Source organism: Mustela erminea, chromosome 12, assembly GCF_009829155.1.
Source record: "Mustela erminea isolate mMusErm1 chromosome 12, mMusErm1.Pri, whole genome shotgun sequence".
Lineage (NCBI taxonomy): Eukaryota > Metazoa > Chordata > Mammalia > Carnivora > Mustelidae > Mustela > Mustela erminea.
This window is the reverse complement of record NC_045625.1, coordinates 3,835,411-3,862,574: the sequence shown is the minus strand read 5'-3', so window position 1 is coordinate 3,862,574 and position 27,164 is coordinate 3,835,411. Positions and strand designations below refer to the sequence as shown.

The window sequence follows — 27,164 nt, the reverse complement described above, 5'->3', positions numbered from 1 at the left end:
TAAATCCCTTTGTGTGGCAACTGGCTTTTGTCGCTCCACACATTTGCAAAGGTCACCCTGCCCGGCCGGGCGGGTGTTTTCGTCTCCCATCGCGGGATGTCCAGGTGGCTCCTCATTTCCTGTGGGCGAGGTTCCTCAGGGTCAAGTCCACGGGGGGAGTTGCTGGGCTGAAGGGGCCTCCTCGGCTTCTGCCAGGAGCCGATGCCCTCTCTGCAACCCCACGGGGCAGGGAGGCCCCATCTGCTACTCACCCTGTCCCCAGACGCCAGGACCCCTGCACAGCAGACGTCTGCGTGTGCACGAGGACTCCGTCCCCCGTCATGTGCGCTGGCTCCACTGGGCCTCTCCCCCAGGGGGGCTCCAGCCCCACCGGAGCCTGCAGCGGGGCGGGGTGGGCGGGGAGCGCTGCAGGACACAGGGGGAGCTCCCGTTTCAGGCACAGACCCTCAAGGTTGAGACAGAAGCTTCCAGAAAGCCTGGGCCCGCCTCTGGGCGTCTGTGTGGGGAAACTGCTAATTGACTTCACCCTTGTGAAAAAATGTTAACAAATTGCAAATGACCTCTTAGACAAGTTTAGAAGTCAGGAAAGCGCGGCTAACTAAGTCTCCCTGCTCTGTCATTAGCTTTTATGTTGGATCCACAAACAATTAAAAAATAACCACAAGCCCAGAGGTCCTCTTCTCTAATTAGCTCTAAGAGTCCTGCCAGGGAGAGCAGCCCCTCAATTACCGCCCCTTCCTCCAGGCTAGTTAGAAAAGACAGGCCCTCGGGCTAAGGGGGACAAGCAGGAACAAGGCGGGGGGGGGGTGGGGGGGTGAGGAGGGGTGTGGGAGCTGCGGCAGGTCCCCTGGGGCCAGGCCGGCCACCCGCCCCACAGAGGCGCTGCTGGCGATCCGCTTGGAGGGTCCTCTGCAAGGGAGAGGCTCAGAGCTGGACCCCCAAAGGGTGCCGGCAATCCCGTGGGCCAGGCACCCCTGGGGGTGGGGGGCTGCAGCCTCGGTGACACGCCGGGGCCTGGGCAAGTCGGAAAGTCCGACGGTGGGGCCCAGGCCGCTGTACGTGGGATAATTCTTTTGTGTCCTCAAGACTGAGGATCCCTGGTCCCCCACGGGATTGAAACGCTGGTCGGAGGCAGGCGCAGGCCTGTGTCTTCCCGCCAGGCGCCCGGCGGTGGCGGGATTTCCGCCAGCCCTCGAGCGCGCTTGCTGTCGTGAGCCCTCTCCTCCGCACAGAAAAAGCATTATAATAATCTAAAAGATTTAATGGCTGTGCTGATTTTAAAAGAAATCAAACCATTTCCACGGGTCCCTAACAGTGTCCTAGAGCCTAGGCGTCAGGCCTCCTGGGCCAGTGGGCAGGTTGGCCCTGCTTTTCCCTCCGGGCCTGTCCAAACCCTCCCTCCGCTGAGCGCGTTTCCTCTCTCCTCCCGCCTCTTCCCAAGGGAGCGGAGACGGAGGCGGAGAGAGGATGGAGAACTGAGCAGACCCCAGACTCCGCACGGCACTCTCTGGCTCCCACGCGAGGGGCTCTGAGCTCCGCGGGCCTCCATTTCTTTGTCTGTAGGTGGGGGCAAGACTACGTCCTCCTGGGTCCGAAGAAATGGTGTGAGTTCATCAGTAAAGAGTCCTTGGAGTTCTTGAGAAGAGAGATACCAAGGACTGTCGCCACATAGCCTTGTGATGCAAGGCACAGAGCCTCTTGGAGAGGGGGCAGAGTTTCCCAGGCCTGTAGAGGCCCGGCGGGGAGGAGAGAGAAGCTGACGCTGTGTGAGGCAGTAGGGAGTGGTGGGGTCTGTGTCTCAGTGGAGCACATGCCTGGTCCAAGGGCAGCAGCTCCAGCATGGACCCATGGGAATGGGGGCCCAGTGCTGCCCTAACCGACAATCTAATGCCTCACTAAGGAAAGCCAGACACTTGGGTTTTTACGTGAATTCTGATTTTAAAAATGTATACATTGGTAGCAGAGAGTTTTTGAACACTGGAGACTGCTATTTGCAGTCCCGGAGTCTGCTATTTGCAACCACGCTGGGGCAGGACCCTCAAATCCAGGTCCCGAGCAGCCGACTTCCTCTACTTGAGCTGTACAGATCGTCTGGCATCATTCACGCTAGTTCCTCATCAACCTGTGTCTTCGTCAGTGAAACAGGGGCTGATGGCGGTCCCAGGTCCTCTCCCTCGTGGGGCTCTTGTGAGGGTGACCTGGAACCGTCCTGGGCATGTGGGTGCGGCGTGGGAGGGAGGGGCCTGAGGTGAGGCAGTGTTGTGCATCCTGACCGTGCCGCAGGCGCGTGAAGCCCTGCGTGTGATGACGTTGCGGAGAAATAGACACACACGCGACCACGAGGAAGTCTGGGGGGAGCCGAATGAGATGCGTGCACTGAACCCCTCTGTTTCGTTTCTTACAATTGCTTGTGAAATCTACAATGATCTCGATAAAAATGTTAATTAAAAAAAACAAAGCACAAAATAAAAAACGGATTTAGCTGTGGCTTTGGCAGGGTGGAGGCAAAGTCAGCCAGGAGCACCTCCCGGGAGAAACAGCGGTGCAGCTGCAGGCAGGAGCCGAGGGCTCCGCGGACGGTCCCTGATGTCCCTGGGCTGTCAGACACAGGGGCCCGTTCAGGAAGCCTCGGGCGTGGAGGCGAAGGGAAGCACACTACTCCGGGCTGTCTGAGCACGCAGGCCCCACGGGGCAGAGAGGGACAGCTCTGGGGGGTGCACCAGGAGCTGGGGCTCCTTACACGGTGCCACTGTGGGCTGTCCCTCGTGGGCTCGGTTTTGATTTCCAGCCTGTGACAGAAGCCCGGCCCTCCAACCCCCTGCCTCCCCCAAAACCAGACCGTCCGTGGTCCTTGGCCGCAGCCCATCCCGGAGGCCACTGTCTACTCCTCCAGCCCTCCGGGGCCGTGCGGGGGCCTGTGCCGGCGCCTTGCCCGCCCCCTGGGAGCGGCGGACCACTGGCATAGTAGAGATGGATTTTAATTTTATTTTAACAAAATCGCTGTCCCCACTGAAGAAGCATCAAGCGCCAAATAAGGCCCAGTTTTGAGCGGAATCACGTTGAACAGACCTCCGTGCTGTCATTGATTTTCCAGGAAGAAAAAAATTGCCTCTGGCTACTAAACCGAATTAGTAGTCACTGATGACCAATTATTTTAGCCCGCTGCGCACGGAGAGCCGTACTAAAATCCGGTTTGTCAGACCCAAGGCTCCCTTCTCAAACACCTTTCAACAAATGTGTACCTGAAGTCCCTCAGAAGGTTCCTGCAGTTTCCTCTCCTCCGCCAACTTCTCCAGCTCCACAAAGTTTTAATGAGCAGCGAAGATGAAGATGGGTTGCCATGAAAGGGGCCCCCCTAATCCACAGAGCGCTCTTTGGCAGAGAGGAGCCGAGCCGGCAAATCAGAGCTGTCAGCCCTCCTCCCCTGCACGCACAAAGTGTCAGCCTAATGTTTGCAAATGATAATTTCCATTTCCCTACCTCGTCCCTGGCGCCTTCATCCGAGATCAACCCCTGGTCTGGGGTATCAATCGCGAAGCAGCGAAGATGGGTCGGATTGAACTAATTTGAAGTTTCTTGCCGGCCTACCCCAAGTAGAGCTGATTTCATTTCATTTTATTCCCCATTTTCCGCTTTATTAGACTTAGTTTTGACATGGTTTTGTTGTGAGCGAAAACGTCAGGGTGGTGAGGAACTTCTCCGAGAGGTTCCTGCCGGGTTATGGGCAGACAGTTGGTCACCGACGGGCACTGCTCAGACACGGTGGGACGGGCGCGCAGAAATCCTCGCAACTGCGGGCCAGGGCCCGAGGCCCCCGGGATGTGACCGCCCAGGTTCAGGACCCACTGGCCTTCTCTCTGTAGAGGAAGAGTCCTTCCCTGGACGGAAAACACAGCTTTACCACCCAGGCACAGAGCAGGACCAGCGGCGAGGCCACCAGGACAGGCCACTGGGCAGCGACCACTGGATGGCTCAGACCCTCTTTGGGGTTGCTGGACACGCAGCCCAACCGTGAAGCGGCTAGCTCTTCCGAGTCAGGGGAACCTGGGTGGGGATCCTGAGTGGGGTCCCCCTGTTCTGGCCCTACCTGCTCCATGTCCGTGAGCAAACCCTGGGCAAGTTGCTTGATTTATCTGAGCCTCAGTTTCCCTCCGTGAAAGCAGGAATGTTCTCCCTCACTGTCGGAGTCGTGAGGAATCGGTGGGACTGCAGCTGGAGTGCTCGATGGCAGGCTGGATATAGTAAGTGCTCATTAAAACGGGAGGTATTTCCCACCTGCTGTTGGGCTCCCATGCTCATCAGGCCAGTGCAGGGCTGGGAGGCACGGGGCCAGCCTGATCGGATCCCCCGTCTTTGCTCATGCCCACCGCTCTGTAAGGAGTCCCTCGCTTCACTCCCCCACCCCAACCTCCACCCTCTGCTCACCCGCCATCAAAAGGCTCAGAGAGAACATTCCTCCACCCAAGCCTGCTGTAGGAGACTCCCTGCCTGGGGGGCAGAGGGCTGCAGGCAGATCCGTCCACAAGCTCCCCACACAAACGCCACGCTCCCTGGCTGTGTGGTCTTGGGCAAGACCGTGACCTTCTCTGGGCCTCGGATTTCCCGTCTTAATGAGAATATTAATGTTGTGAGACAGAGCCCTGCATCAGGCTCCGCGCTCAGCGTGGGGTCTGCTGTCCCTCTTCCTCTGTTCATCTTCCCCCTGCTATCGCTCTCTCTCTCAAATAGATACATAAATAATTAAATTAAAAAAAAAAAAAAAACCCGTCTCCAGGGCCATGGTCCTCAGGATTGAGGAAGCAGGCAGGATGTGTGTGCTGTGACGATCATGGTTATTGTTGCTACAGACTGTAGACAGCTTGTTCCCGTTAGCGGGAGCCTGTTCACGCTCCTGGCGGGTCGGACGGGTGAGGGGACGGATGAGTTCGTGGACACAGGGCTGACCTCATTCAGAGGAAGGGTAGCCCTTCCTCCCCTGGAATGGCCTGGGTCCTCAAATCCTATGCCGCCGCCCCCCTCCTGGTCTAATTCACTCCACCACCAAAGCAACCGTTGGGAAGCGTGGCCATCGCCGTGCATCAGCCTCTCTCCTTTTGCTCTGAAACCATCTGTAGCTCCCTAGCACCCTCACCAACCCCTTTCTCTCTTACAACTCCTGCCTTGGCCATTTTCTCCACAATCTGTCTTCTTGTTTTTTTCTCTTAAAACAACTTTATTGGGATATAATTTTTTTAGACACGGAAATGGTTCATGTATAACTTGATGAGTTTTGACAAATTTATCCAACTTGGAGCTGGGGGTGCCTGGTGGGTTCAGCCGGTGGAGCATCTAACTCCTGATCTCAGGGTTGTGAATTCGAGCCCCACATTGGGCGTAAAGATAACTTTAAAAAACTTTAGATACCAGAGTAGTCAATGAAAATACAGCACATTTCCATGACACCCCAAAGTCCCCAGAAGCCCTTTACAGACAGTCCTCTCCCTGCCTCCAAGAGGACACCCGCCAGGACCAAGCTCCCCAGCTCCGGAGTGGACCTGGTCCCAGGCCTCCTGCCTTCCTGACACCCCTTCCCCAGATGCTTGTGCCTGGCCAGCCCTCTGCCCCTCTCTGCTCTTTGAAGAGCTTCCGAACAGCCCCCACACCTACATCCCAGTCCCTGTGCTCTGGGGACCCCTCCGATATCACATGGAAGCACACACTTTTACAAGCCCTAATCACTTTCAAATAGTTTTAAAGATTCATAGGGAATGAGCCTGAGAATCCCAGATTCCCCTGGCTGGGTGGGCTCTCAGAGACCCCCACCCTCCAGCCAGAGGCCTCCTAGACTAAACATCCTCAGGGAGGGGCTGCTGCCTTGGGCCACCTGTCCTGGCCGGGCCCTCTGCTCTGGGCGGACTGCCATCGCTGCCCCTTTTGGGATCCAGGAGCCACTCCGACATACTGGCTCTAATTACCGAGCTCCCCCGTGCCAGGGGAGAGAGGGACCTAAAGGCCCAGGGGCTTGCCTTCGGTATCTGCACCCTTTCTGCAGACAGAAGGGCTACCCTGTCCCCGTCTCTAGGTTCCCCAAGGAATAGTGAACTTCTTCCAAAGACCCCTCTTAGGCGTTGCAGTGGAGGAGGAAAACTGTCCTTGGAAAAGAGTTGGTTCTTAGAGGGAAAGGAAGTGGGATCCCAGAGCCACAAAGACGGTCTACCGGGTGCAGGCTGGCTGTCCAGGCCAGGAGGTGCACAGAGGACAGTCCGGCCTTGACCCCTGTTCCATGGAGCTTAGAGCTTCTGGGACAGGTGGGCACTGAACGGCTTGCTGTAAAAAATGTCCAAAAGACCTTTCCGGGTGCAAAGTGCAGGGACAGCAACGTCTCCTGCAGAGCTACGGGAGGTCTCAGGAGAGACGGGACGGTGCAGCGAGATGGGGTGGGGATGAAACAGGGGATCCTAGGGTGTGCTGGTCTGGGAGGAGGCGGGAGGCGATCCTGGAGATAGCACAGAGCCCTTGAAAATTGTGCCCCACGCCCCAAGGGCAAGAGAAGATACCAGTGGGTGTTGAGAGAGATAGGATCAGATGTGCATTGTTTAGAAAGCCCCTGCACCTGCGTGGACCAAGGCTGGGCACTGCTCTGGGGCCTGGGGAGAGAGCGCCTTGGGGGTTGGGGGGGTCCTGTCTGAGAGTAGCCAGGCCCCTGGGGTCTGGCCTCTGTCTGCAGGAGGCTACCTGGCAGACTCCAGTCTCCTGTAAATCGATGGGCATTCTCGTGGCTGTAGCCCGAGGGCAGGAAGGAGTCCAGGCTTTGCTGGTGGAATGTGCTGTGTGACCCTGGACCAGCCATTTGACCTCTCTGGGCTTTGGCTTCCCCACTCCCACGTTTCCCAGCTCATTTAGTGAGGATAAATAATTAAGACCTTCTGTGTGCCCCCCTCCAGCTTCTCAAAGGTAAGCTGCAGATAGGGTAGCCGTAATTGTGACCACAGGGGTTCCTCCGCCTGTGGCAAAAATCTTTCATTTGGGGGCAGGAGAAAAATGCCTATTTTTTAAATTATTATTATAAAGAATCACATTTACTTCAAAAGAAAAACAGCTGAATGTATTTAAGGTAGCAGAAGAAGCAACTGCAGAAGAAAACAAGGAAGTGTCTCCTAAGGGTGCATCCTCGAAGGTTCTAGAACCTGGAGAAATGCTAATAAAACTCCCTACAGCAACCCCCCAGGGGTGGGCTCTTGCCGGGTGCCTCCCCGGCCGCGAAGGCCTGGCCACCCTGGGCTGCTGTGAGTTCCGGTCTGATGTTCTCGGGGCGGGGACTGGGGCCTTGGATCCGTCACCCGCATTACGGTCCCAGCCGCACACACAACCTGTCAGACTTGGAATTCCCTCTCTCCCTCCTTCCGTCCGTCCGTCCTTGTTTTTTGTTTTATTCATTGCATAACCAGGAAGCAGACCTGTGCCTGCCTTAGCCCCGGAGCCGTCATCGGCCGACTTCCTTCTAGACTTTTCTCCAGTCACCCACATCTGCGTGGATGCAGCTCTGTCGCCCCGGACTTGTGTTTTCACACTTGACGGAGGTCTCTGAGACCTTTCTGGGTCATTACACATACGGCCGCTCCATGCTTTTTGGCAGCTCTAGACTTGAAAAATTTAATTACCAGACAAGGCTCCCTTCCTCTCTCCCCACATCCCGGGGCCCCATAGTCTCTGTCTACCACGCTGCACGGCAGGAATTTTTATGATAATTTCCCATAAAGGAGGAAGGAAGCTCTTCCAGCCTTTCCTCTAACATGCTTGATTGAATTTTAAAATAATACTGTACTGCGAAATAATTCCTAGACTCACAGGAAGGGGTAGAGACGGACGGAGACATCCCGTACCCTTCACGCAGCTCCTCCCGTGATAAAATCTCGCACAACCATGTGCAACGTCAAAACTAAACACGCGGCGTTGGTACAACACAGGGACCATCGCTTTTATATGCGCTCGGGGGTGTGTGTGTGCGCGCGCCATCCGAGTAGCACAGTCAAGACACAGAACTGTTCCATCACCTCAAAGATCTCCCTCATGCTACCCCTCAGGGACTGCCCTCCCCCGCCAACCCCTCACCCCTGGAAAGTTCCAACGTGTGATGTGCGTGACGTCACCATGTAGGTGACCTTCTGAGATTGTCCGTTTCCACTTGGCACCATGGCCTTGAGATCGACCCAAGCAGCTTGTTGTAAAACCTGAGCTTTCCTCTGCTGAGTGCTGTTCCACAGTGTGGATGGACCCTGGCTTCTTTCGCCATTCGTCCGCTGGAGGATACCTTGGCTGTGCCCAGTTTGGGGATATAACAAAAAAGCTGCTAGAAACATCCGTGTACAGGTTTTCTTGTACATAAGCTCTTCTCTGAAATAAATGCATAGGGGTACAGGTGCTGGGCTGTACGTGTATATCCAGGGTGGGTTTTTTTTTTTTTTTTTAAGATTTCATCTTTAAGTCATCTCTACACCCAACGTGGGACTCGAACTCACGATCCCAAGATCGAGTCACAGGCTCCACCCACTGAGCCAGCCCAGCGCCGCTGTATGTTTAGATTCTTAAGACGCTGCCAAGCTGTTTTCCAGAGTGGCTGTGCGATTTCTCATTCCCTCCAGCAACGCTGCAAGGCTTGGCTTCTCTGCATCCTGGCCCGCATTTGCTCCTGCTCGCTTCTACACAATACATGTGTCGTGGACTGTCATCGGGTCTGGATTTGTGCGTCTCTGACGGCGGGGCCGTGGACTCTGTTCTCCTGGCCTTACCGGTAGGACTTCCGATGAAACTTTGTATCTTTCTAATCGGTTTGCTTCCACATGGAGTCTGAGAGCTCTCCATGCGTTCCAGAGAGAAGCGCTTGGCCAGACGTGTGGTTTGCAGGGACCTCCTCCTGGTCTGGGGAGCTGGTCTTTCCGTCTTCTTCAGAGGACTTTCCACAGAGCAAAAGGCCTCCATCTGGAGGAAGTCTGATTCATCACTTTGTGGTTTCTCTTACGGATCTCGCTTTTGGTGCCAAATCCAGGAAGTCAGCACCAAGCCTGGCCTGAGCTCCTGAAAACCTGTACACGGATGTTTCTAGCAGCTTTATTTGTCATATCCCCAAACTGGGCACAGCCAAGATATCCTCCAGCGGCCTGAGCTCCCGAGCTTCTCCTGCGTTTTTTTCGGAAAATTTAATCGGCTTATCTTCATATGGAAATCCATGATCCATTTTGAGGTCATTCTTGTGGAGGGTACGAGCCCCCGGTCGAGAGCTGTTTTGTGGGTTTTTGCCCACAACGTCCAGCCATTTCTGTGCCGTCGGTTGAAAAGACTGTCCTTCGTCTGTCGAGCAGCACTGCCCATCAACTTACGGTCTTTATTATACCTTCTGCGTAGCCTAGTGTCCTACATCCTGAATTATGAAAAAGGGCATCTCCCAGAATTTTGCCTGATCTTTCTTTCTCTGACTCCCCTTCCCTCTTCTTCAACGACACAAACCGGTCCTGCCCCGGGGGTGTTGGCGTGCAGTGGCCCAGGCCGGTGGCAAACCAGTGACCTGGAATCCCTGTTGTGAGCGGCCACCTGGCGGGGGCGGCCGAGGACAGGCGATCAGGCAGGCCTTCTGGGGAGGCGACTCCACGGCTGAGACCCGCAGAAGCCGAGGGTGAGCCAGGTGGCGGTGGAGGCAAGGAAGCCCTGAAGGTCCCTGGCCCGGAGTCTAGGCTTAGGGTTAAAACAGGGAAGGGTGATGTGATCTGATTTGTGTCCTGACAAGCCTCCCCGTCTTTCTACCCAAGTGGACGAGCCAGAGCAGAAATGGGCAGCACCTGCCGGATCTCTCTCAGCCAGGCACGCTGGGGCTGCCGTGACCGCCAAGGTTTCTCAGCTGTTCTCCCGTCCAAGCCCCTTCCCCATCCCACCCCTCAAAACGTCTCCAGGTAATAACCACTGGCCGGAGCAGGACCCAAAGCCGGCCAGCCCAGGCTGCGGGAGGGCCTCGAAGGGAGGCTCCTGGTGATGTATGCAGTGGGGGCTGCTGGCAAGACAGCTCTTCTGTTGTGAACGGCCTCTGGGGGTGGATACTGTGAGGTTACGCATCTCATGTCATTAGAAAGCGTGGCCATAAATTAGGCTGCTCAGAAGCATGGGGCGTGTGATAATTAAGCAATAAAAGTCACCGCAGGGGTAAAGGAACCGGAAAACAAAGAGCCACTGTTTGTAGCTGCTCAGCAGGCTGCTCTGTAAAGAGACCTCTGAGCTCGAGAGGCTTTTCAGAGATTCGGAGGAGCCGCTGCTCAAGCAGAGCCCTCGCTCAGCCGGGTCCCCGCCCAGGGAGGTCTGCACAGTAGTCAGACTACACCAGAATGCACGGGGTGCAGGTGGATGTTCAGGGTCCCATCTGACTCTGTGTCCATCTCTGTGGCCACGAAATCCAAAACCTGGAGGGGCCCCGCAGGGAGCGGAGCTGGCCGGGGCAAGAGGCAGCAGGGAAGGGAGAGGCGTGGGGCGCCCTGACAGTGACCCTCGGCACCGGCCGGTAGCTGCTGCCCACAGACTGCCCGGTCAGCACCTGCAGGTTTTCAAGACAATCTGGGAAGCTGGGGTTTTAATGTAAAATTTCCCGACTTTTAACTGTCAATAACTATGATGGCAGTGTCAAGGTATTTAAGGTTGCTGTCTTGAACGCAAAGCCAGAGGGGCGCCTGGTGGCTCAGTCAGTTAAGCATCAGACTCTTGGTTTCAGTTCGGGTCTTGATCTCAGGGTTATGAGATGGAAGCCAGTGTTGGGCTCTGCACTGGATGTGGAGCCCACTTAAAATTCTCTCTCTCCCTCTCCCTCTGCCCCTTCCCCTCATAAAAAACAAACAAACAAACAAGCAAAAAAACGGAAACAAAAACAAAAAACGCAAAGCTAGAGAGGCTGGAAGTTTGCCTCAAGATCCTGGTGGCGGGGAGAGGGGGTGCGTGCGTCTTCTTAACACTGCCATTTCTGCCTTCCCTGGTCTGTAAGATAAGGTCAGTGGGGAAGACCAGAGCGTTTCCTGGGGCGCTTGCATTTCCAGAAGCGCAATGAGAGAAGCTGCGGTCCCTCCTCCAGACACCTGCTCAGAGGTTGACGTCCACAACTCTTGGGACTTCCGGAGCTAAGACCCCCGGCGCTAAGGCTTAAGCCTCAAAGTGTGGGTCCCGGGCCACAACACCTGTGGCCACTCCAGACCCACCAAACCAGAACGTGCCTGTAACGAGATCCCCCGGGGACGGGGACCCACGCACACGTGCCAGGTTGCAGAACGCTGTTCTGTGTTTCCTTGGGCTGTGGAAGACTGATTTCTAGTCTTGGGACCTGCTCTAGACGCCCTCCAAAGGAGGGAGGGCTGTTTCTAAGTGTGTCCCTGGGGTGGGCCGCGGGACCCCTGTGTGTCAGCTCCCTATGAGGACACTTGTCTCTGGATACAGGGTCTATCCCCAGGAAGCATTTGCATAGTTCTTAATCCCATCTCGAGATCCTTCCGTGGACTACCTCTGCAAAAGCCCTTTTTCCAAATAAAGTCATATTCACAGGTCTAGGGAGGAGGTTGGAAACATCACTTGGAGGACCACCCTTCAGCCCGCACACCCTGGATCAGAACTACATTTGCTAAAAATGCGATTTCCTGGGTCCCCCTCCCACTTCCTAGCTCAGAACTTCTGGGGGTTGGGCCCAGGTGGTTCTTTTTTTTTTTTTTTTTAAGATTTTTATTTATTTATTTGACAGACAGAGATCACAAGTAGGCAGAGAGGCAGGCGGAGAGAGAGGGGGAAGCAGGCTCCCCGCTGTGCAGAGAGCCCGATGTGGGACTCCATCCCAGGAACCTGGAATCATAATCTGAGCCGAAGGTAGAGGCTTTAATCCACTGAGCTACCCAGGTGCCCCAGGTGATTGTTATGCACCAGAAAAATCTGAGGCTCTCTGGCCAGGGAAATGAAGAAATGATCAGCTCAGATGTGAGAGGCAGAAGCTAGCTAGGACTGTTCACCAACAAAAGGAAGGTCAGAAAGACATGGGAGGGAAAGCAATGAGCTTGATTCACTGTTTCTTCTTCTCTTTCCCTTTTTGCTTAGGATGAACAATGTCTAACACGCACGAAGGTATGAGCCGACACTATAATACACGCCCGCGATCAACCCCCAACACCCAGCTTCAACCATTATCCGTACACGCCGCCACCCGTTCCCACTTTACCTGACTGTGATGTATTTATTGTTTGTGGAAGCTCCTTTTTAAAGCAAATTGTCAACAACCGATTACTCCACCCACAAGCCCTTCCGTATTCTCCCACAGAAACACTTGAATAGCTTCCAAACCTCGGATAACGCTCACTTGGCCCACCCCTTCCCACGGATGGTTTGCTTGACTCGGGGTCCAAACGAGGCCCACGGACGTCACCTGCTGGGTGCATTTCCCAGGTCGCTGTCATCCAGCTCCCTTTCTCCTCCTCCCTCTGCGCCGTCCCCTGTTTGCTGATGTCACTCATCCTGCAGAGCGTCCCACACTCGGGCCTGGGCACCGGCATCCTCGCGGGGGTGCGTAGCACACCCCAGGCCCCGAGCCCCTTGCGAGCCGTGGCAAGCAGGCCGACCGCGGTGCGTCTGATGCGGTGGCCCGGACACAGGCGGCTGCCGAACCCTCGCCACGTGGCTGGTGCCACCGAGGAGCTGAATTTAGCTTCTTATTTAATTTTGACTAAGTAAAATTCAAAATTTCAAAACTAAGTCTTTCGAACACCCCGTGAGTATTTAAAGAAGGGCTCTATGGTGCTGTGGCAATATTTCGGCTGGACTAGATCGATAACATACGATCAGTCAGGAGAGGGATAAAATACATCAGTAAAACCGATTCCGCCCGTTCCTTTTTCACGTTGCCCCCGGAAAAGCCCTCGTTACGTGGCGACTCGCGTTGTGTTTCGATTCGACAGTGTTTCTAGAAGTCCGATGACCGCCAGGGTACTTTGGTTTCTTTTCCCTAAGCACACTGGGTGGGCGGTCCCGCGTGCCTCCCCCTGTATCACTTCGGGCACAGACGGCTGCTTGTCCCTTTCAGAAACGGTAAGATTGATCATGTGGGGAAATTGTACTCTGTGTCTGTCTTTGAGCACAACAGAGAAAGGGGGCATTTGCTTCAGCTGCCGTAGCCTGCCCCCACGCAGGGTACGGTCTCCGGCCAGCTCGGCCCCGAACGGCGCTGGCGGCTCCTGGCAATGATTGTCTCCGTCCGTCCTTTGGCTGGGAGCGGCGCCCCGGCGAGTCCCCTCTCTTCGGCTCCATCATTCCCTCCTGCAACCGTGAGCTCCGGTTCTTCTGGGAAGAACTTGTCCTCATCACCTGTCACCCGTGCGGCAACTCTGGGCAGGTCTCACGTGCCACCCACCAATCCTCTGGGAGAGGACACCGCTGCGAAGGGGCGGGGCATCCGAAATGGGGCGCGCAGGGCAAGTGCTCTCCCAGGCCGGAGACCCTTGTCAAGGAGAATCAGAGTCTGAAACTGGAGGCGGTGATGATTGCATGCAGCTCCCCCTCTGCACAAGGAGAAAGAGACTCAGCATGGGGGGGCAGAAGGGGGCTTACCGCCCAGGAGTGGGGGTGGGGGTCAGGGAAGGACACAGACAGGGCAAAGCGATGCTCGCTGAGCTGATCCGTTGGGATTCTTGGTAAAGGCAGGCCAAGGTGATCAGACACTGAAACCAAGGGGGGTGTGGGGTGGGGTGGGGTTGACTTCACCGATTCTTTATGAAGACGGGCTTCACCGATCAAGGACCAAGCCCAAGGGCAAGGTCTGGTTGAAAAGAGGGCTCCAAGGAGGCCGTCTAAAGCCCACTCGCGGGGACAGTCTTTGTCGCCACCCCTCAGCGCCCCGCCCTGAAGGTCGGGGTCTTCCTTGGTGGAGAGAATGCGGAGCCTTCCGAGACAGCCTCTGTCCTTCTCCCCGCAGGCCCTCCACACCTTTCTTCGACCTGCTACAGCATCGCTACCAGCAGCTTTGGGTGCAGGAACAGAAGGCCACCCAGAAAGCCATTAAACTGGAGAAAAAGCACAAGGTAAAAGCACCCCCCACTCCAGAGCGGCCCCCGTTTGGGATGGGAGTGGGGGGAGGGGCTGGCCTGGCAAAGCTTTGACACTGAGATTTGGGCACGTTTGTCACAAATGTAGGGGGGTGGGGGGCCGGGGTCAAGCTGCGAGGTGCTGTGCTAAAAGGGTCTTGGTGATGATCACACCCAACCCCTACTCAAGCCCGGACAAGGAAGATTCTGGCCACGGCCCTATGTGCCTCTGATGCGGGCCAGAACCCCGTGTCCCGACTCCTCTCCGGGCCTCCGTCCACCAACCTTCCAGGGCTCCACACATCCAGAAGTCTGATTTTCAACCAACCCGGCCCGGCCGAGACAGCGGGGCGCCCTGGACTAAAGAAAAGGCTAGGAAGGCGGGATGCCGTAGAGAACACATTTCGCTGTACTTCAGGAAAACATTTTGTTCCACAGTGACGACAGGCCACACGCTAAATCCATCCTGTGCGTCACACACATCGTGTCCCTTAGGTTTGGCCGAAGCCCCCGTGGTGGCCATCGTCCCTGGGCATGAAAACTGAGCCTCAGCACGGCAGTGACCGCACAGGGACGCCGAAGCTGTGGACAGAACTGTATCCCCATGCTGCCAGGTGCTAACGGAGCGAGCGGCAGCCGATCCCAATCGATGAACACGTTGTGCCACAGGGATTTCACTAGAAGCACGAGGCGCACGTGTCTGGTTGGTGCCACAATCCAGCCGGGGCCCTCCCGACGCCGTGCTCCAGGCAGGGAGCTGGGCTGAGCGCGCACCCATGTTCCCGCGTTCCATCTCCTGAGCACCCCATGAGGCTGGGAACTCTCTGGGTCGTCTCGGTTGGTCCATTTTCCTGTAGGCTCGCAGGGATTAAGCGACTGGCCAAAGGTATCAGAGCCGGGCCTGGACTCCCCTGTGTGTGTGGCCCCAGAGTCTCGGCTCTCCTGGAGGGTGAGGTCCCACTCTGCTAATCGTGGGAAAGACAGAGATGCTCTAGAGCCAAAGTGGGGAGCGGAAGAGTCTGAGCAGGGATCCTGGCGCCTTTAGGACAGGCCAGGAGCGGCACTGCAGGGCAGAGGGCGCCAGGCTCCCCGGGCCCCTGGCCAGCCACCACGGCCCCTCCCGCTGTCCTTGGCGGTAGCGGAGCACAAGACACCGGCTCCTGAAACAGCAGAGTGTTGCAATAACATTTTAATAAGCAGCCCCTGACTAGTTTACTCGTTAATGGCTCAAGAAAGAGTCAACTTACTATGGTAATGAGCAGTTTCGAAGGAAGCCCCTCCGTTACAAGCCGCCTTCGAGCTCCAATTCCGTCGCGCGTTTTAATTAGCCGCCATTTCCTGGTGACTCAGAGTGTCGCAAATCCATGGAAAACCGAGCTCCCAAGGACGCTAGAGACCGCCGTGACCAGTGCCCCTCCCCGTTAGGCAGAGCACCCCACTAATGGGAGTGGCTCTGCCCCAGCCCTGGCTGGGAACTGGGGCCCGCTCTGGGGCTGTGACGGCCTCAGTTCCCTCATGGGCGAAAGAAAGGCTCAGATCAGCTGAGGGCCCACTGTGCCGTGCCCAGCGCATAGCAAGCGCTCAGGAAACGCTTGTGGAACCAACCCCAGGGTTCTCTTCCCGTTCCAAGGTTCTCTGTGGCTGTACATGGTCTAACAGCAAGGAACACCCAGACCCACACACACGGGCTGGGGCCTGGGGTTGACAGGATGGTTGATCTTGTGAGGCCAAGTTGCCACCATCCGCAGGGAAGCCTGTCTCTCCAGCAGCAAGGGATGTCCTGGGGTTTGGATGGTGGTGCCCCCCCCCATGAAAGTCACAGCTACAGCTTCCACGCAGTGAGTCTTTATCTCGGGTCCCTTGGCTCAACGCAGAACTCAGCAAATCCTACGGTGACCAACCTTGTCCGTCAGGCATCAGCGATCCATTTCCAGCAGGGAGATCCATTTCCACTTAGGAAGGGGGAACGGGGTGCCTGCATCCCCCCACCCCCGTTCTGAAGGCAGGCTTGGTCACTCTCGGCGGGCTAGCATCTCAGGTTTGCAGATAGTTGCAAAACTGTTCTAGGAGGCAGAGAAGACGGCTGATCCGAAGGGCTTCTGCGGTATCCACAGACGCATTCAATGAAGTTAATGGAAATGACTGACAAAATCGGCCGATAAAAGGGGTTCGATCTTCAGCTACTTTCGGGTCAGTTCTATTGCGGTAGAACCGAGGGCAGGTGCAGATTCCGCAGACCCCGAGCTATACCTTGGAGGGCCTGCGGAAGGGGAGTGGGACACGCAGGCTTCCAGCGATGGAATGAGTATGTCCCGGGGATAAGAGGTACCGGCCAGGGGATAGAGTCAGTGGTGCAGTACGAGGGTCGTACGGTGACAGACGACAGCCACGCTGCCGAGCCCAGCAAATGCACAGACTTGTCAAATCGCTACATTGTCCACCCAAAACAAATGTAACATTCTGTGTCGGCTGCCCTTCCATGAAAGAAAAAAAAGAAAGAAAAGAGAAAGTACACAACAAAACACGTGACTGTTACAGATTTTGGAGAGACAGAGCGCACGAATAGGGCCCCTCCAGGACCGTAGTCAGGACCGTGTGCCACGAGGATCCCCAAAGCTCAAGTTGCATCAGATTCCAGGAAATTTGCCCCCTGTGAGCTCTAGGGGCCAGACCAGAAACAGATCCGGGGTGGTCCCACACCAGAATCCACGGAGCCGGGGCCGGGGGTGGTGGGAGGGGAGCGGTGGCCTCGCAGAACGGAGGAACGCAACCCAGGAGTCGGCCACACCCGGAAGCCCAACCCTCTGCCCTCGCCTCCCTTCGTCGTAGCTCGGACTCCTCCGGGAGCCGGGAGACCGCCTCACCTCCGCATTTGTCTGGCCTGTAGGTGATCCTGGGGAAGCTGTATGAGACCCGGAGCAGTCAGCTGAGAAAGTACAAGCCGCCCGTGAAGCTGGATGCCCTCTGGCATATGCCTCACTTCCAGAAGGTCAGTCTCGCCTCCAAATGCCTTTTCCCGTACGCACGGCGGACGCCAACCACTTTGCCCGGTCTTTACCCGTCCTCTAGACAGTGAGACGCTGTGGGCTTCTAGCCACTGGTGGGCATAATGACGAATATTACATGACTGGTATATTATCTTGTTTTCACACTCACTGGAGTTGGGGGGCTGCTGCCACCCTCGCTGCACAGACGGGGAGCGGAGCCCACGCTGGCTTCTGTAGCGACCTTGTGCGCAACCCGGGCCGTTGGGCCCCAGAGCCTGGGTGTCTGTCTATACCACAGAGGGCGCTGTCTGGGTCAAAGCCCCCTCCAGCGATGGGGTCACAGAGGCACCACATCCTGCCGTGGGGACTTGAGGGGGCGGACGAGCCCACACCACCAGCGCTAGCCCTCCTTGCAGCGTGGAGTTCCTGGGGACGGGGGAGCAAATCTCCACCGGGGGCTGACGCCCGCCGTGCGCCAGCCTCAAAACGGACCCTGGTGTTCGTCAGACCACAAGCCCTGTCGCACCCGAAGTGGGATCTCTCTTCAGTGCCATTTAGCAGGGGAAGAGCCGTGTGAGAGCCGGGGCAGGGGGCGCTGTCCCGAGGAGGGGAACAGGGAGATATGGGGACAGCAGCTTCCGCTTGGGAAGGGAGCTCTGCACGCCGAGCTCGGGTCCGGCCGACCTTTCTAGGGGGCCACGGGGACACGCCTGGCCCCAGGAAGACAGCTGGGCGAAGCGACATTCCCGGCCAGCCCAGCCCACCCGTGGTACTGAGTTAAACTGCAATTTGGACAATGAAGGGGCCAGTGCCTTCCTGAGCCTAATGCACTCGAACAAGCTGCCGAGCGCCGTGGAGACGCCGGCTGCCCACCCCCTCCCCCACGCGGCCCCGCGCGGCCTGCCCACGCGGCCTCCGTCAGCATATGTCAGTGACCATCCGCCCGCTGCCCACCAGCCCGCACCACCCCGCACACGAACGTGACCGGGCGCCGAGCCGGAGGCGCCGGGAGTCCCTGCCCGTGTCGCTTTGTAGCTTTTCTGTTTTGGCCGGGCGGCCGCGAGGGCTCACCCTGGTTTCTCTGTCTCCCCGTTTCCTGCCTTTTTAACCATGTTCTTCCCCGCCCCCCCCCCCCCCCACACACAGCTTCCTTCCTGGCCCTTTCTCCGTCATCTCTCCTCTTTTGCTCTTTTTGCTCCGATTTTTCCCTCTGATTTTCCCTGGGAGGCTCCCCAGGGAGGGACAGGAACCCAGAGCTCCGTGAGCACGAGAGGCCGTGGACGGGACTCAGCTCTGCGGCGTCATCCCCTGTCCCCCGGCTCCGATTTAGAATCTGCCCCGAGCTACTGAGGCAGGGACAGAGGAGGGCTCAGGTGGTCTTGGGCCAGAGGAGCAAGGAAAGGGCCCCCACCCCTACCCCCACCCCGACTCTCCCATACCAGGAGGGCACGTCTCCCAGCCAGTGACCCCACGGTCCCGGCCCTGAGTCGGACACGAACAAACCAGTTTCTGTTTTCAAAAGGGGGGCTTTGACGCAGCTGTGCTACACTCTTCCGGTCTAGACTGCTGTCACTGAAATGTGGTCGGAGCAACAGGGGGCAGCCCGTGAAGGCCACCCCTGTCTTCGGCACCAGGCACCATGCTAAGACATCTCTGTGTACTGGTGTACTTCGTCTTCGGAGCGAGTGCCCCCCACCCCCACCCCCGCGGCTCCGGGGCACAGAGCGGAAGCAGAGTCTGGGCTGTCCTCCCCAGTGAGTGGCCTGGTGGGGCCTGGAAGCCTGGCTCCTCTGACCGTGGGCCCCAAGCCCCAACACATGACCCGCAGCGCCATGGAAACAACGAGAAAGCATAAACATGCCCGCCCCGGGATTCACGGGGCGCTTTTCATCTTTTTGGGGATGTTCGTGGGTTTCTGGAAGGTCTTCTGTAAGACTCTCAGAGCAAGGCTTGTCCCTGGGCGCCACTGTGGTCAGCCCAGCAGAGACCCTAGTCCCCCAGAGTGATGCCTTTATGGATGCAACCCTTGGTCCCCACTTTGGGGAAACAGTAGCAACGGGAAGCGTTTAGCTCTCACTATGCGCCGAGCGCTGGACATGCATTATGTCACAGAAAGGACGCCCCCTCGACTGATATGCAACTTGAGGCCCCGCGGGCTGAAGGACCGTGCCTGGTAGGAAAGGGTCTCGGGTTCCGTCCTGAGGGTCCTTCCCTCACTTCGGGCTGCGTCCCAGCAGGTGCCTCTCCAGCCCAGCGGGGCTCCCTTCTCCCCTCCACAGTGTGCATCCTCACTGCAATTAATTAGTTAATTGGGCAATTAGTTGTTCATCTTCCTCAGCAAAATGGGAGCCCCTAAGGCCCATGGCTGTTGTGACCCCCGCGGCATCCCCAGAGCCCCCCACCCAGGGAGCGGTCAGTGAGCGTCTGCGGGAAGAATGGGTGAGGGAGGAGATGAATGAATAAAAGACCAGTACGGCGCAGAACGGCAGAAGAATGAAAAAGCCTTTCACAGACTCGCCGAAAGTCCCTTCCCGACCCGAGCATCCTGGCAGCCCCCACCGGGTCCGGGCTCCGGAGGGCCAGTGCGGCGGCGACGGCGGCCGAGGGCTACGCAGCGTCCTGCCCGGAGCCCCAGGAGGGTCTTTGTCTGTGCCTCGAGTCTGTGCCCAGCCACCGCCCCCACCACCCCAGCCCCATTATGAAAGGGAAAAGCGCTTCCAAAAAAGTTGAACCTGTCACAGTGATGGATAACCTAAATGGACTCTCCCAGCTCAGAACAGATGTCGACGCTGAACCCTGTCAGAAATAATTAAACACCTCGCCCGTGGAAAAGCAGCAGGCAGGGGCGCGGCGGCCTGCTCCCTGCGCTGGGTCAACGCGAGCAAGCTGGCTGCCTGCACCACGCTGCCGGCCCGCGAGGGGGCCGCCCAGACCCTCCCCGGCCCCGGCACCTCGAGGGGCGCTCAGCGGCGTCCTGCCCCCTGCCCCCGCCCAGGACCGTACCCCTGCGACCAGCCACGGGCTGCCTGGGATTCCAGTGCCCATTCTGGTCTGTGCCACCAGCCTTTGCCACTGATGCCCGGGGCCCAGAGAGGGGGTCAGCCCACCGCTGGCCAGTGCCCAGGGCACGGATGCCATGCCACCAGCTGGCTAAGAGGCTCTCCGGGCCTCGTTTTCCTGACCTGAAAGTGAAGGTGGCACTGTTCTAAAGTATCTCCTCCAAACCGAAGGCTAATGATCCCAGGGTCGCGGCTCAAGGAGCCACGTGGGAGGGGGCTGGTGGCTCTTGGAGGTGGCAGACCCCAATCCCAGAGTGAACTGCCAGGGAAAACGGCTCAGACGCTTCCTCAGGCTCCCATTTTGGGGAAAGATGTGAACGCACCTCCTCCCCTCCCTAGCTGAGGGATTGCTGGCCTTGGAGCCGGCACCCTCTGTGGCCAGAGGCAATGGGGCTCATGCCCTTCCCCAGTGTGCTGGGGGCTGAGGGGAGGGAGGAGGGAACCCGCATGCTATGTCTGTGTGCGCACAGGACTCAGGGTCAGCGGCCCTGGGTCACATGGCGACCCTGCCTCTCCCTACCTGTCACATGGCTTTACTGGTCCCCGTCCCCATTCTGTCTTCTGAGCGTGGGACCAGGAGAAGGATTCGATGACACACTAATGCCTTCGGCAGGACACCTGGACTCTGTTCAGGTGTCAACACACGGCATCCGCCCTGGGGACGGGCCTGGTGACCATTCATTCATTCCCTCATTCATTCCCAAATCTCATTCAGCATCTTGGTGCCAAGCCCTGCTCTCGGGCCGATGTCATACTGCCGGAGGGTCCCTGGTGACTGGCAAGGGTGACATGGGTCGACGGACAGAGGGCTGGACGGCTAGACGGGGAAGTTCGGAGTGGCTCCATCTGGGGTGTCCAGAAGCCTGAAATGGTGGGGAGACCCCAACCCTAGCTGGCAGCCAAAGCGGGGGGTGGGGCCAAGCCCCATAAATTTACCCCCACCCACGTGATCCTGATACAGGCTGGCCCACCTGGTCGGGTTTTCGAAGCAGGGACCTGAATCCAGGCTTGCCTGTTGGGGGGCGGGATTAGTAATAAAGCCCACCTTCTGCTCTCAGAAGTGACCCAGTCTGAACCACGCATCCTACGGCCGCCTGATGTTAAGCCAAGAAAATCAGACGGTTCATCCTTCTTTATAATGACTTCCCCGTGATAGCAATCCAAAGACAAATGTGGGGGCAGTGGGTCCCATGTCTGTGCGGCGGCACCCCCACCGCGGGGTAAGCCCTGACGAGCCGGTGAAGGAGCAGACGGATCCCGCACGGCCCTCGTACAGACAGCGTGTGATCCCGGGGAGCAGTACACAGCCACTGAATCGAGGTGGTCTACTTGGTCTACTCACTGCCACGTTCCTGACCCATGACGCACGCTGTGTGACGCCGTAGGGATAGAGGGGCCCACCCCTGAGCGCTCAAGGACAGACGTCTGGGGGAGCCGCCCCCAGGCAGCAGCAGTGGTGATCCCTGGGGTGGGCGGAGGCTGAGGCTGAGTTTTACGTTCTCTGATGCTCCTTTCTGCATTTTTTGAATTTTTACAGTGAGTGTATGACCTTTACAAAACCAGTAAGGCTGGGTTTTGTTTTTGTTTTCGTTTTTGTTTTTAATGTGTTTGAAAGGTAGGGACACTACATCCTTCTTCGGGTGCTTGTCCCAGGGCTCAAGCCCCCTTCAGCCCAGTCCCTCCTGAACTCAGAGTCCCTCCGGTGTCGCTGGCCACGCTTGGTTTCTCGCCCTGGGTTTCCATCAGGCGCAGAGATCAGAGGCCGGCGCTCTCCCAGCAGTGAAGGCGGCCCGCTCCCCAAGTCTGGCTCTCTGTGGCCAAGTCCGTGTTATAACTGGAGATCCCAAACCCATTTTGGAGGGAGGTTTGCCCAAGCATCTCGAGGTCACCCCTCACGCCGAACAAGGCGCCTCTCCCCCGACAGACCTGTCTGTCTTCCCCAGTGCCAATACCCACGGACATTACATAGTCATTCAGTCACTAAAGTATGAACAAATTGACTATATTTTCATTTGGCTTTCGGTTCCCGCCCCACTGCTTTAGAATAATGGCCCAAGCTATTAAGCTAACAGTTTGATTTACAAGCTCTTGTGCTCTGAATGCTGGGATCAGACTCCTCTCTTTGTGGAAGACTAACCCTGCCTTGGGTCTCCTGGGCCCCTGGCTCCCTAATAGAACCGGAGACGGCGGGAGAAAAAAAAAAAAAAATCAGCAGTCAGCCAAGCAGCGACACCCAGAGATACAGCTGATTAGTGAAAGCTGCTGAATCTAAGAAAAGGATTTTCTTTCCCACCTTTAAGCTTCCTTACAAATCATAGCCGGCTGGAAAGTTAACTCTCTGTTAAACCCCCAGAGTGGGCTCCGAGCCTGTCCACCCGGCTGCTGCCCCCTCTCCCAAGGGCCCACGACATAGGAGCCCTTCTCCGGACAGGTGTGCTCAGCCCCAAAGTCACTCCGTCCAGACGCAGGAAGGACAGGTGCCAGATCTGCTGCCCCTCCCGGAGGTGTCCCCGCGCCAGTGGTGTATTTTAAGAATCCTCTCGCTCTGTCGCGTTGGAATAAGAATCAGCCCATGCTGCCGCGTTGGGCACGGAGAGCCGGGATGGAATGTGTCACACGCGGAAACAGGGCGCTAGGGAGAGTGATTCAGAGAATTCAGAGGTCCTGAGGCAGGTGACATTTCTTCCCTAAATATGGATGCCCCCATTAGAAACCAGATCAGGGTGCAGAAGAGCTGCCTCACTGGACAGATAAGAGCGGGGCTTTAGTTGGTTTTACATAATCTGGCACCTTGGAGGGACAGAAATTTTAGGCACCTGTTCATGAGGTGACATTGCTGCTCGATACTGGCAAGTCGCAGAGAGCCGGAGCTGAACCTCCGGGGACGGGAACAGGGGAAAGCAGGGGCGGGAGGTGGGGGGGGGGGGCAGCGGCAAAGCTCCTGGAAGGGCCGGACAAATCTGGGTTCCCAGGAGGCAGAGGGAGATGCCAGGCGTCAATGTTGGGGCTCAGAGAGGTGGGAGCTGCCGCTTCTAACTGGGGGCCCCCAGCCTGACTGTCCCGTTACACTTTGGCACTTGGGAACTCTCGGTTCTCTAGAGAAAGCTCTTCTCCCCGACCAGGGGGCCAAAAACATCTCAAATTTTGTGTTGAGAATCAACCAGAAAATAGACAAGACAGCTTGTTTGGGCATCAGGCATGTATTTCTAACCTCCAGAGAAAGCCAGGATCCCCCCTTGAATTTGGGGGACTCAGTGGGACTTCATGGGTCCCCAATGTCTTCTTCCAGCTCTTCCCCGAGAGAACAGTTCTTGGTATCCACATGGAATCTGCCGGCTTGAGCAGGACTTGGGGCTAACCTCTGAGCACCTCACTGCCATGTGTCCCCACGCCTCTGCCTCTGTCACCGGGCACCAAGCTGTCACCGGGACGGATCCAGAGCTGCCTAGCTTGTGGCCCGCAGCAGGTTCCAGCAATAAAAACGTTAGATGATTTGCTCGTGTGACCTGAACTTCGTCAAAAGTGCGGGTGAGACGAACCAGGAGGCTGGTATCCTTGTGTCTCAAAGCCACAAGCCATCAATACGGTGGACCCCCGGGACCCACTGGTGTCCCTCAGAGATGCAGAGTCTGCCGGTGACAGAGAGCAAGTGTCGCGGAGAAAGTGAGAAGATGGGGGTGTCTGCCGGCCTCTCCCCTTCCCCTCCTCAAAGACGTCGTGGGCAAAGATGGGCTAAATCGCACAAGAGAAGGGGGCGCTGGGACCCCAGTCCAGCAGCTGGACGAGCAGCAGGGGGAGTGTGTCCAAGAAGTCCCTCGGAGGCGGCGCTCCCAAAGGCGGCGGCGATGAGGGCGCCCGGGGCTCGCACATCTGGAGCACCTTTTGGGAGCTCCGAGGGGCTCACCTTGTGCCAATGTTCCCAATATCCCTCAGTGGCCGAGAAGAGCCGCACTGTCTCAGAGGGGACGCGCCTGTGCCGGGAGGCCTGAGGTCATGTGCACAGGCCCAGCACCCACGGTAGAGTGGCGGCTTGCGCCCTCTGGCCGGCTGCCCCAGGCCTCAGGCCTTGGTGGAGCCCATAAATACTACAGACCTGAAACTGAGGTCAGGGGCCAGTTTGGGGCTAAATGTCGGACCTGGGAAGGAGAGTGAAGGGCGGTCAGGAACTGGGCTTTTATAGGTGTCCAGAGGGTCGTGGCCAGCCCTGCTCTGGCTGATTTAAGCCCTTGCAATAAACAAAACTTCCCACTGCCCTGAAAGCCTTTAGATCTTGAAAAAACACCGGAGTGTCTTTTAAATTGCAATTTGGCCCCAAGGCTGAAAACAAGACAGGCCATTGATCGAGACCTGCTTCAGGAAAGGGTGGGAGACAGAGCCGGAGCCGGGAGGGCTGAGCCTGGGGGCTCCCTTGTGCTGCACCTGTAAAGTGGGGACAACGGCAGAGGGCAAGGGTCGTGGGTGTGAAGCGCTTGGCATGGGCCTGGCCAGGGGACGGTCGTGGAGCAACGCACCCTCTGTGTGGGGCAGGGTACGGAGTCCGTTCCTACCGATGCAACTTGGCTGTGCCTGGGGTCTTCTGAGGAGAGCTTTAAAATGCAGATTCCAGGGCCGCCTGGGTGAGGCTCAGTCGGTTGAGCATCTGGCTCTTGATTTCAATTCAGGTCATGCTCTCAGGGTCACAAGATCAAGCCCCGGGACAGGGTCTGCACTGAGCGTGGCGTCTGCTTGGGGTTCTTTGACCTTCTGCCCCTCCCCCATTCTGCGCACAGGCTCTCGCCCTTCCTCTCCCTCTCCCCCCGCCTCCCTCTCTCTAAAAAAACTTGCAGATTCCAGGGCCCACCCCAGGATCCATTCTAGTGGGTCTGGGGTAGCCTCCAAGCCTGCATTTTCTTTTTTTAAGATTTATTTATTTGACAGAGAGTGTGAGAGATCACAAGCAGGGGGAGCAGCAGAGGGAGACAGAGAAGCAGGCTTCCCGCCGAGCAGGGAGCCCGACGCGGGGCTCCATCCCAGGACCCCGAGATCACGACCTGAGCAGAAGGCAGAGGCCTGACTGACGGAGCCACCCAGGCAGCCCCAGGCCTGCACTTTCGGCAAGCGGCTTCTCACATTCAGCCAAAATCTGCCCGCCTCCCCTGAACCACCGGCCCCGGGCTAAGCGGCAGCCGTGCGGAGACGGTCTCTGCGTGGACGCCTTCCTTCTTGATGGTTCCTCCGGGGGCACAGCTCCGGCGTCATAAGTGGGGTGCTGTGTGGCGGTGACAGCGGACTGCCCGGGTGCCACGACCTCTAACACGCGGTGTCGTGTTCTCCACCTTTACCCACAGTCACAGAACATTCCTCAACGTGGGGCGCCTGGGTGGCTCAGTCGGCTGCGTGTGTGACTCTTGGTTTCGGCTCAGGTCACCACCCCGGGGTCGTGAGCCCCATGTCGGGCTCGGCACTCAGCGCGCAGTCCGCTTCAGATCCGCTCGCCTCCCTCCTCGGCTTCTCCCCTGCTTGCACACTCTCTCTCAAATAAATGAACAAATAAATAAAATCTTGAAAAAAAAAAAAAAAAGATTTGTCAGCTTGAACTGCCTTTGCATATATTTATGAGACTGTGGTCAGTGTCACTTGAGTCATTTAATATGAGAATTGGTGTGAGTTCATCCGTCTTCCCCTCTGTCTATCCATTCATCCGTCTGTTCATCCATCCATCCATCCATCCATCCATCCATCTGTCCATCCATCCGTCCATCTGTCCATCTGTCCATCCATCCATCTGTCCATCCGTCCATCTGTCTGTCCATCCATCCATCCATCCATCCATCTGTTCATTCATCCATGTGTCTGTCCATCCATCCATCTGTCCATCCATCCGTCCATCCGTCCATCTGTCCATCCATCCATCCATCTGTCCATCCATCCGTCCATCTGTCCATCCATCCGTCCGTCCATCCATCCATCCATCCATCTATCCATCCATCCATCCGTCTGTCCATCCATCCATCTGTCCATCGATCCATCCATCCATCCATCCGTCTGTCCATCCATCCATCTGTCCGTCCGTCCATCCATCCATCCATCTGTCCATCCATCCATCTGTCCATCCATCCGTCCATCTGTCCATCTGTCCATCCGTCCATCTGTCTGTCCATCCATCCATCCATCCATCCATCCATCTGTTCATTCATCCATGTGTCTGTCCATCCATCCATCTGTCCATCCATCCGTCCATCCGTCCATCTGTCCATCCATCCATCCATCTGTCCATCCATCCGTCCATCTGTCCATCCATCCATCTGTCCGTCCATCCATCCATCCATCCATCCATCCATCCGTCTGTCCATCCATCCATCTGTCCGTCCATCCATCCATCCATCCATCTATCCATCCATCCATCCGTCTGTCCATCCATCCATCTGTCCATCCATCCATCCATCCATCCATCCATCTGTCCATCCATCCGTCCATCCATCCATCTGTCCATCCATCCATCTGTCCGTCCATCCATCCATCCATCCATCCATCCGTCTGTCCATCCATCCATCTGTCCGTCCGTCCATCCATCCATCCATTTGTCCACCTGGCCATCTAGGCAAGATTGGGTCCGGCGTCTACAGAGTGCCCCAGCAGCCGAAGAACCCCAAGACCTCTATCAGTGTCCAGGCTGTCGCTCGTCCTCCAGAACGTGCCCGGAATATGGCAGGACGTCCTTGCTGTCGAGCTGAGGACACTTCCCTCCACTCCTATTTCTGACTCGGCAGGGTCGGCCCCGTCGACCACAGAAAGGTTCATTCCTTCCTAAGAGTTGCCCTCTCCCAATTCTTCCTGCTCATTATTTCAATAGGGGAAAAGGGGAAAGACCGTGAGCGCCCAACCCAGTGGGCCTCGGACACCACACCTCTGAGCGCGCGCCGCGCCGCGCCGGCAGAAGCTCGGGCTGTCCGACAGCCGGTATGAATAAGCGATGAGGCACCGCCGGGCACTGTGCGGACGGCTCAGCAAAGGACTTAATTTGCAACCAAGCACAAAATCAAAGACGCTGTCAACCAAGGAACCGAGCGCCTGGA

The 27,164-nt window shown here is 57.2% G+C and overlaps 1 protein-coding gene across 1 annotated transcript in view; it reads left to right on the top strand.

The window, feature by feature from the left end:
* CFAP77 (cilia and flagella associated protein 77) overlaps nucleotides 1-27,164 on the top strand; it is a 124,572-nt gene that overhangs the window by 83,493 nt on the left and 13,915 nt on the right. Inside the window, exons 4-5 of the mRNA XM_032308112.1 lie at nucleotides 13,955-14,060; nucleotides 16,951-17,052. Coding sequence (XP_032164003.1) covers nucleotides 13,955-14,060; nucleotides 16,951-17,052 — 208 coding nt within the window. The remainder of the gene's footprint in view (nucleotides 1-13,954; nucleotides 14,061-16,950; nucleotides 17,053-27,164) is intronic.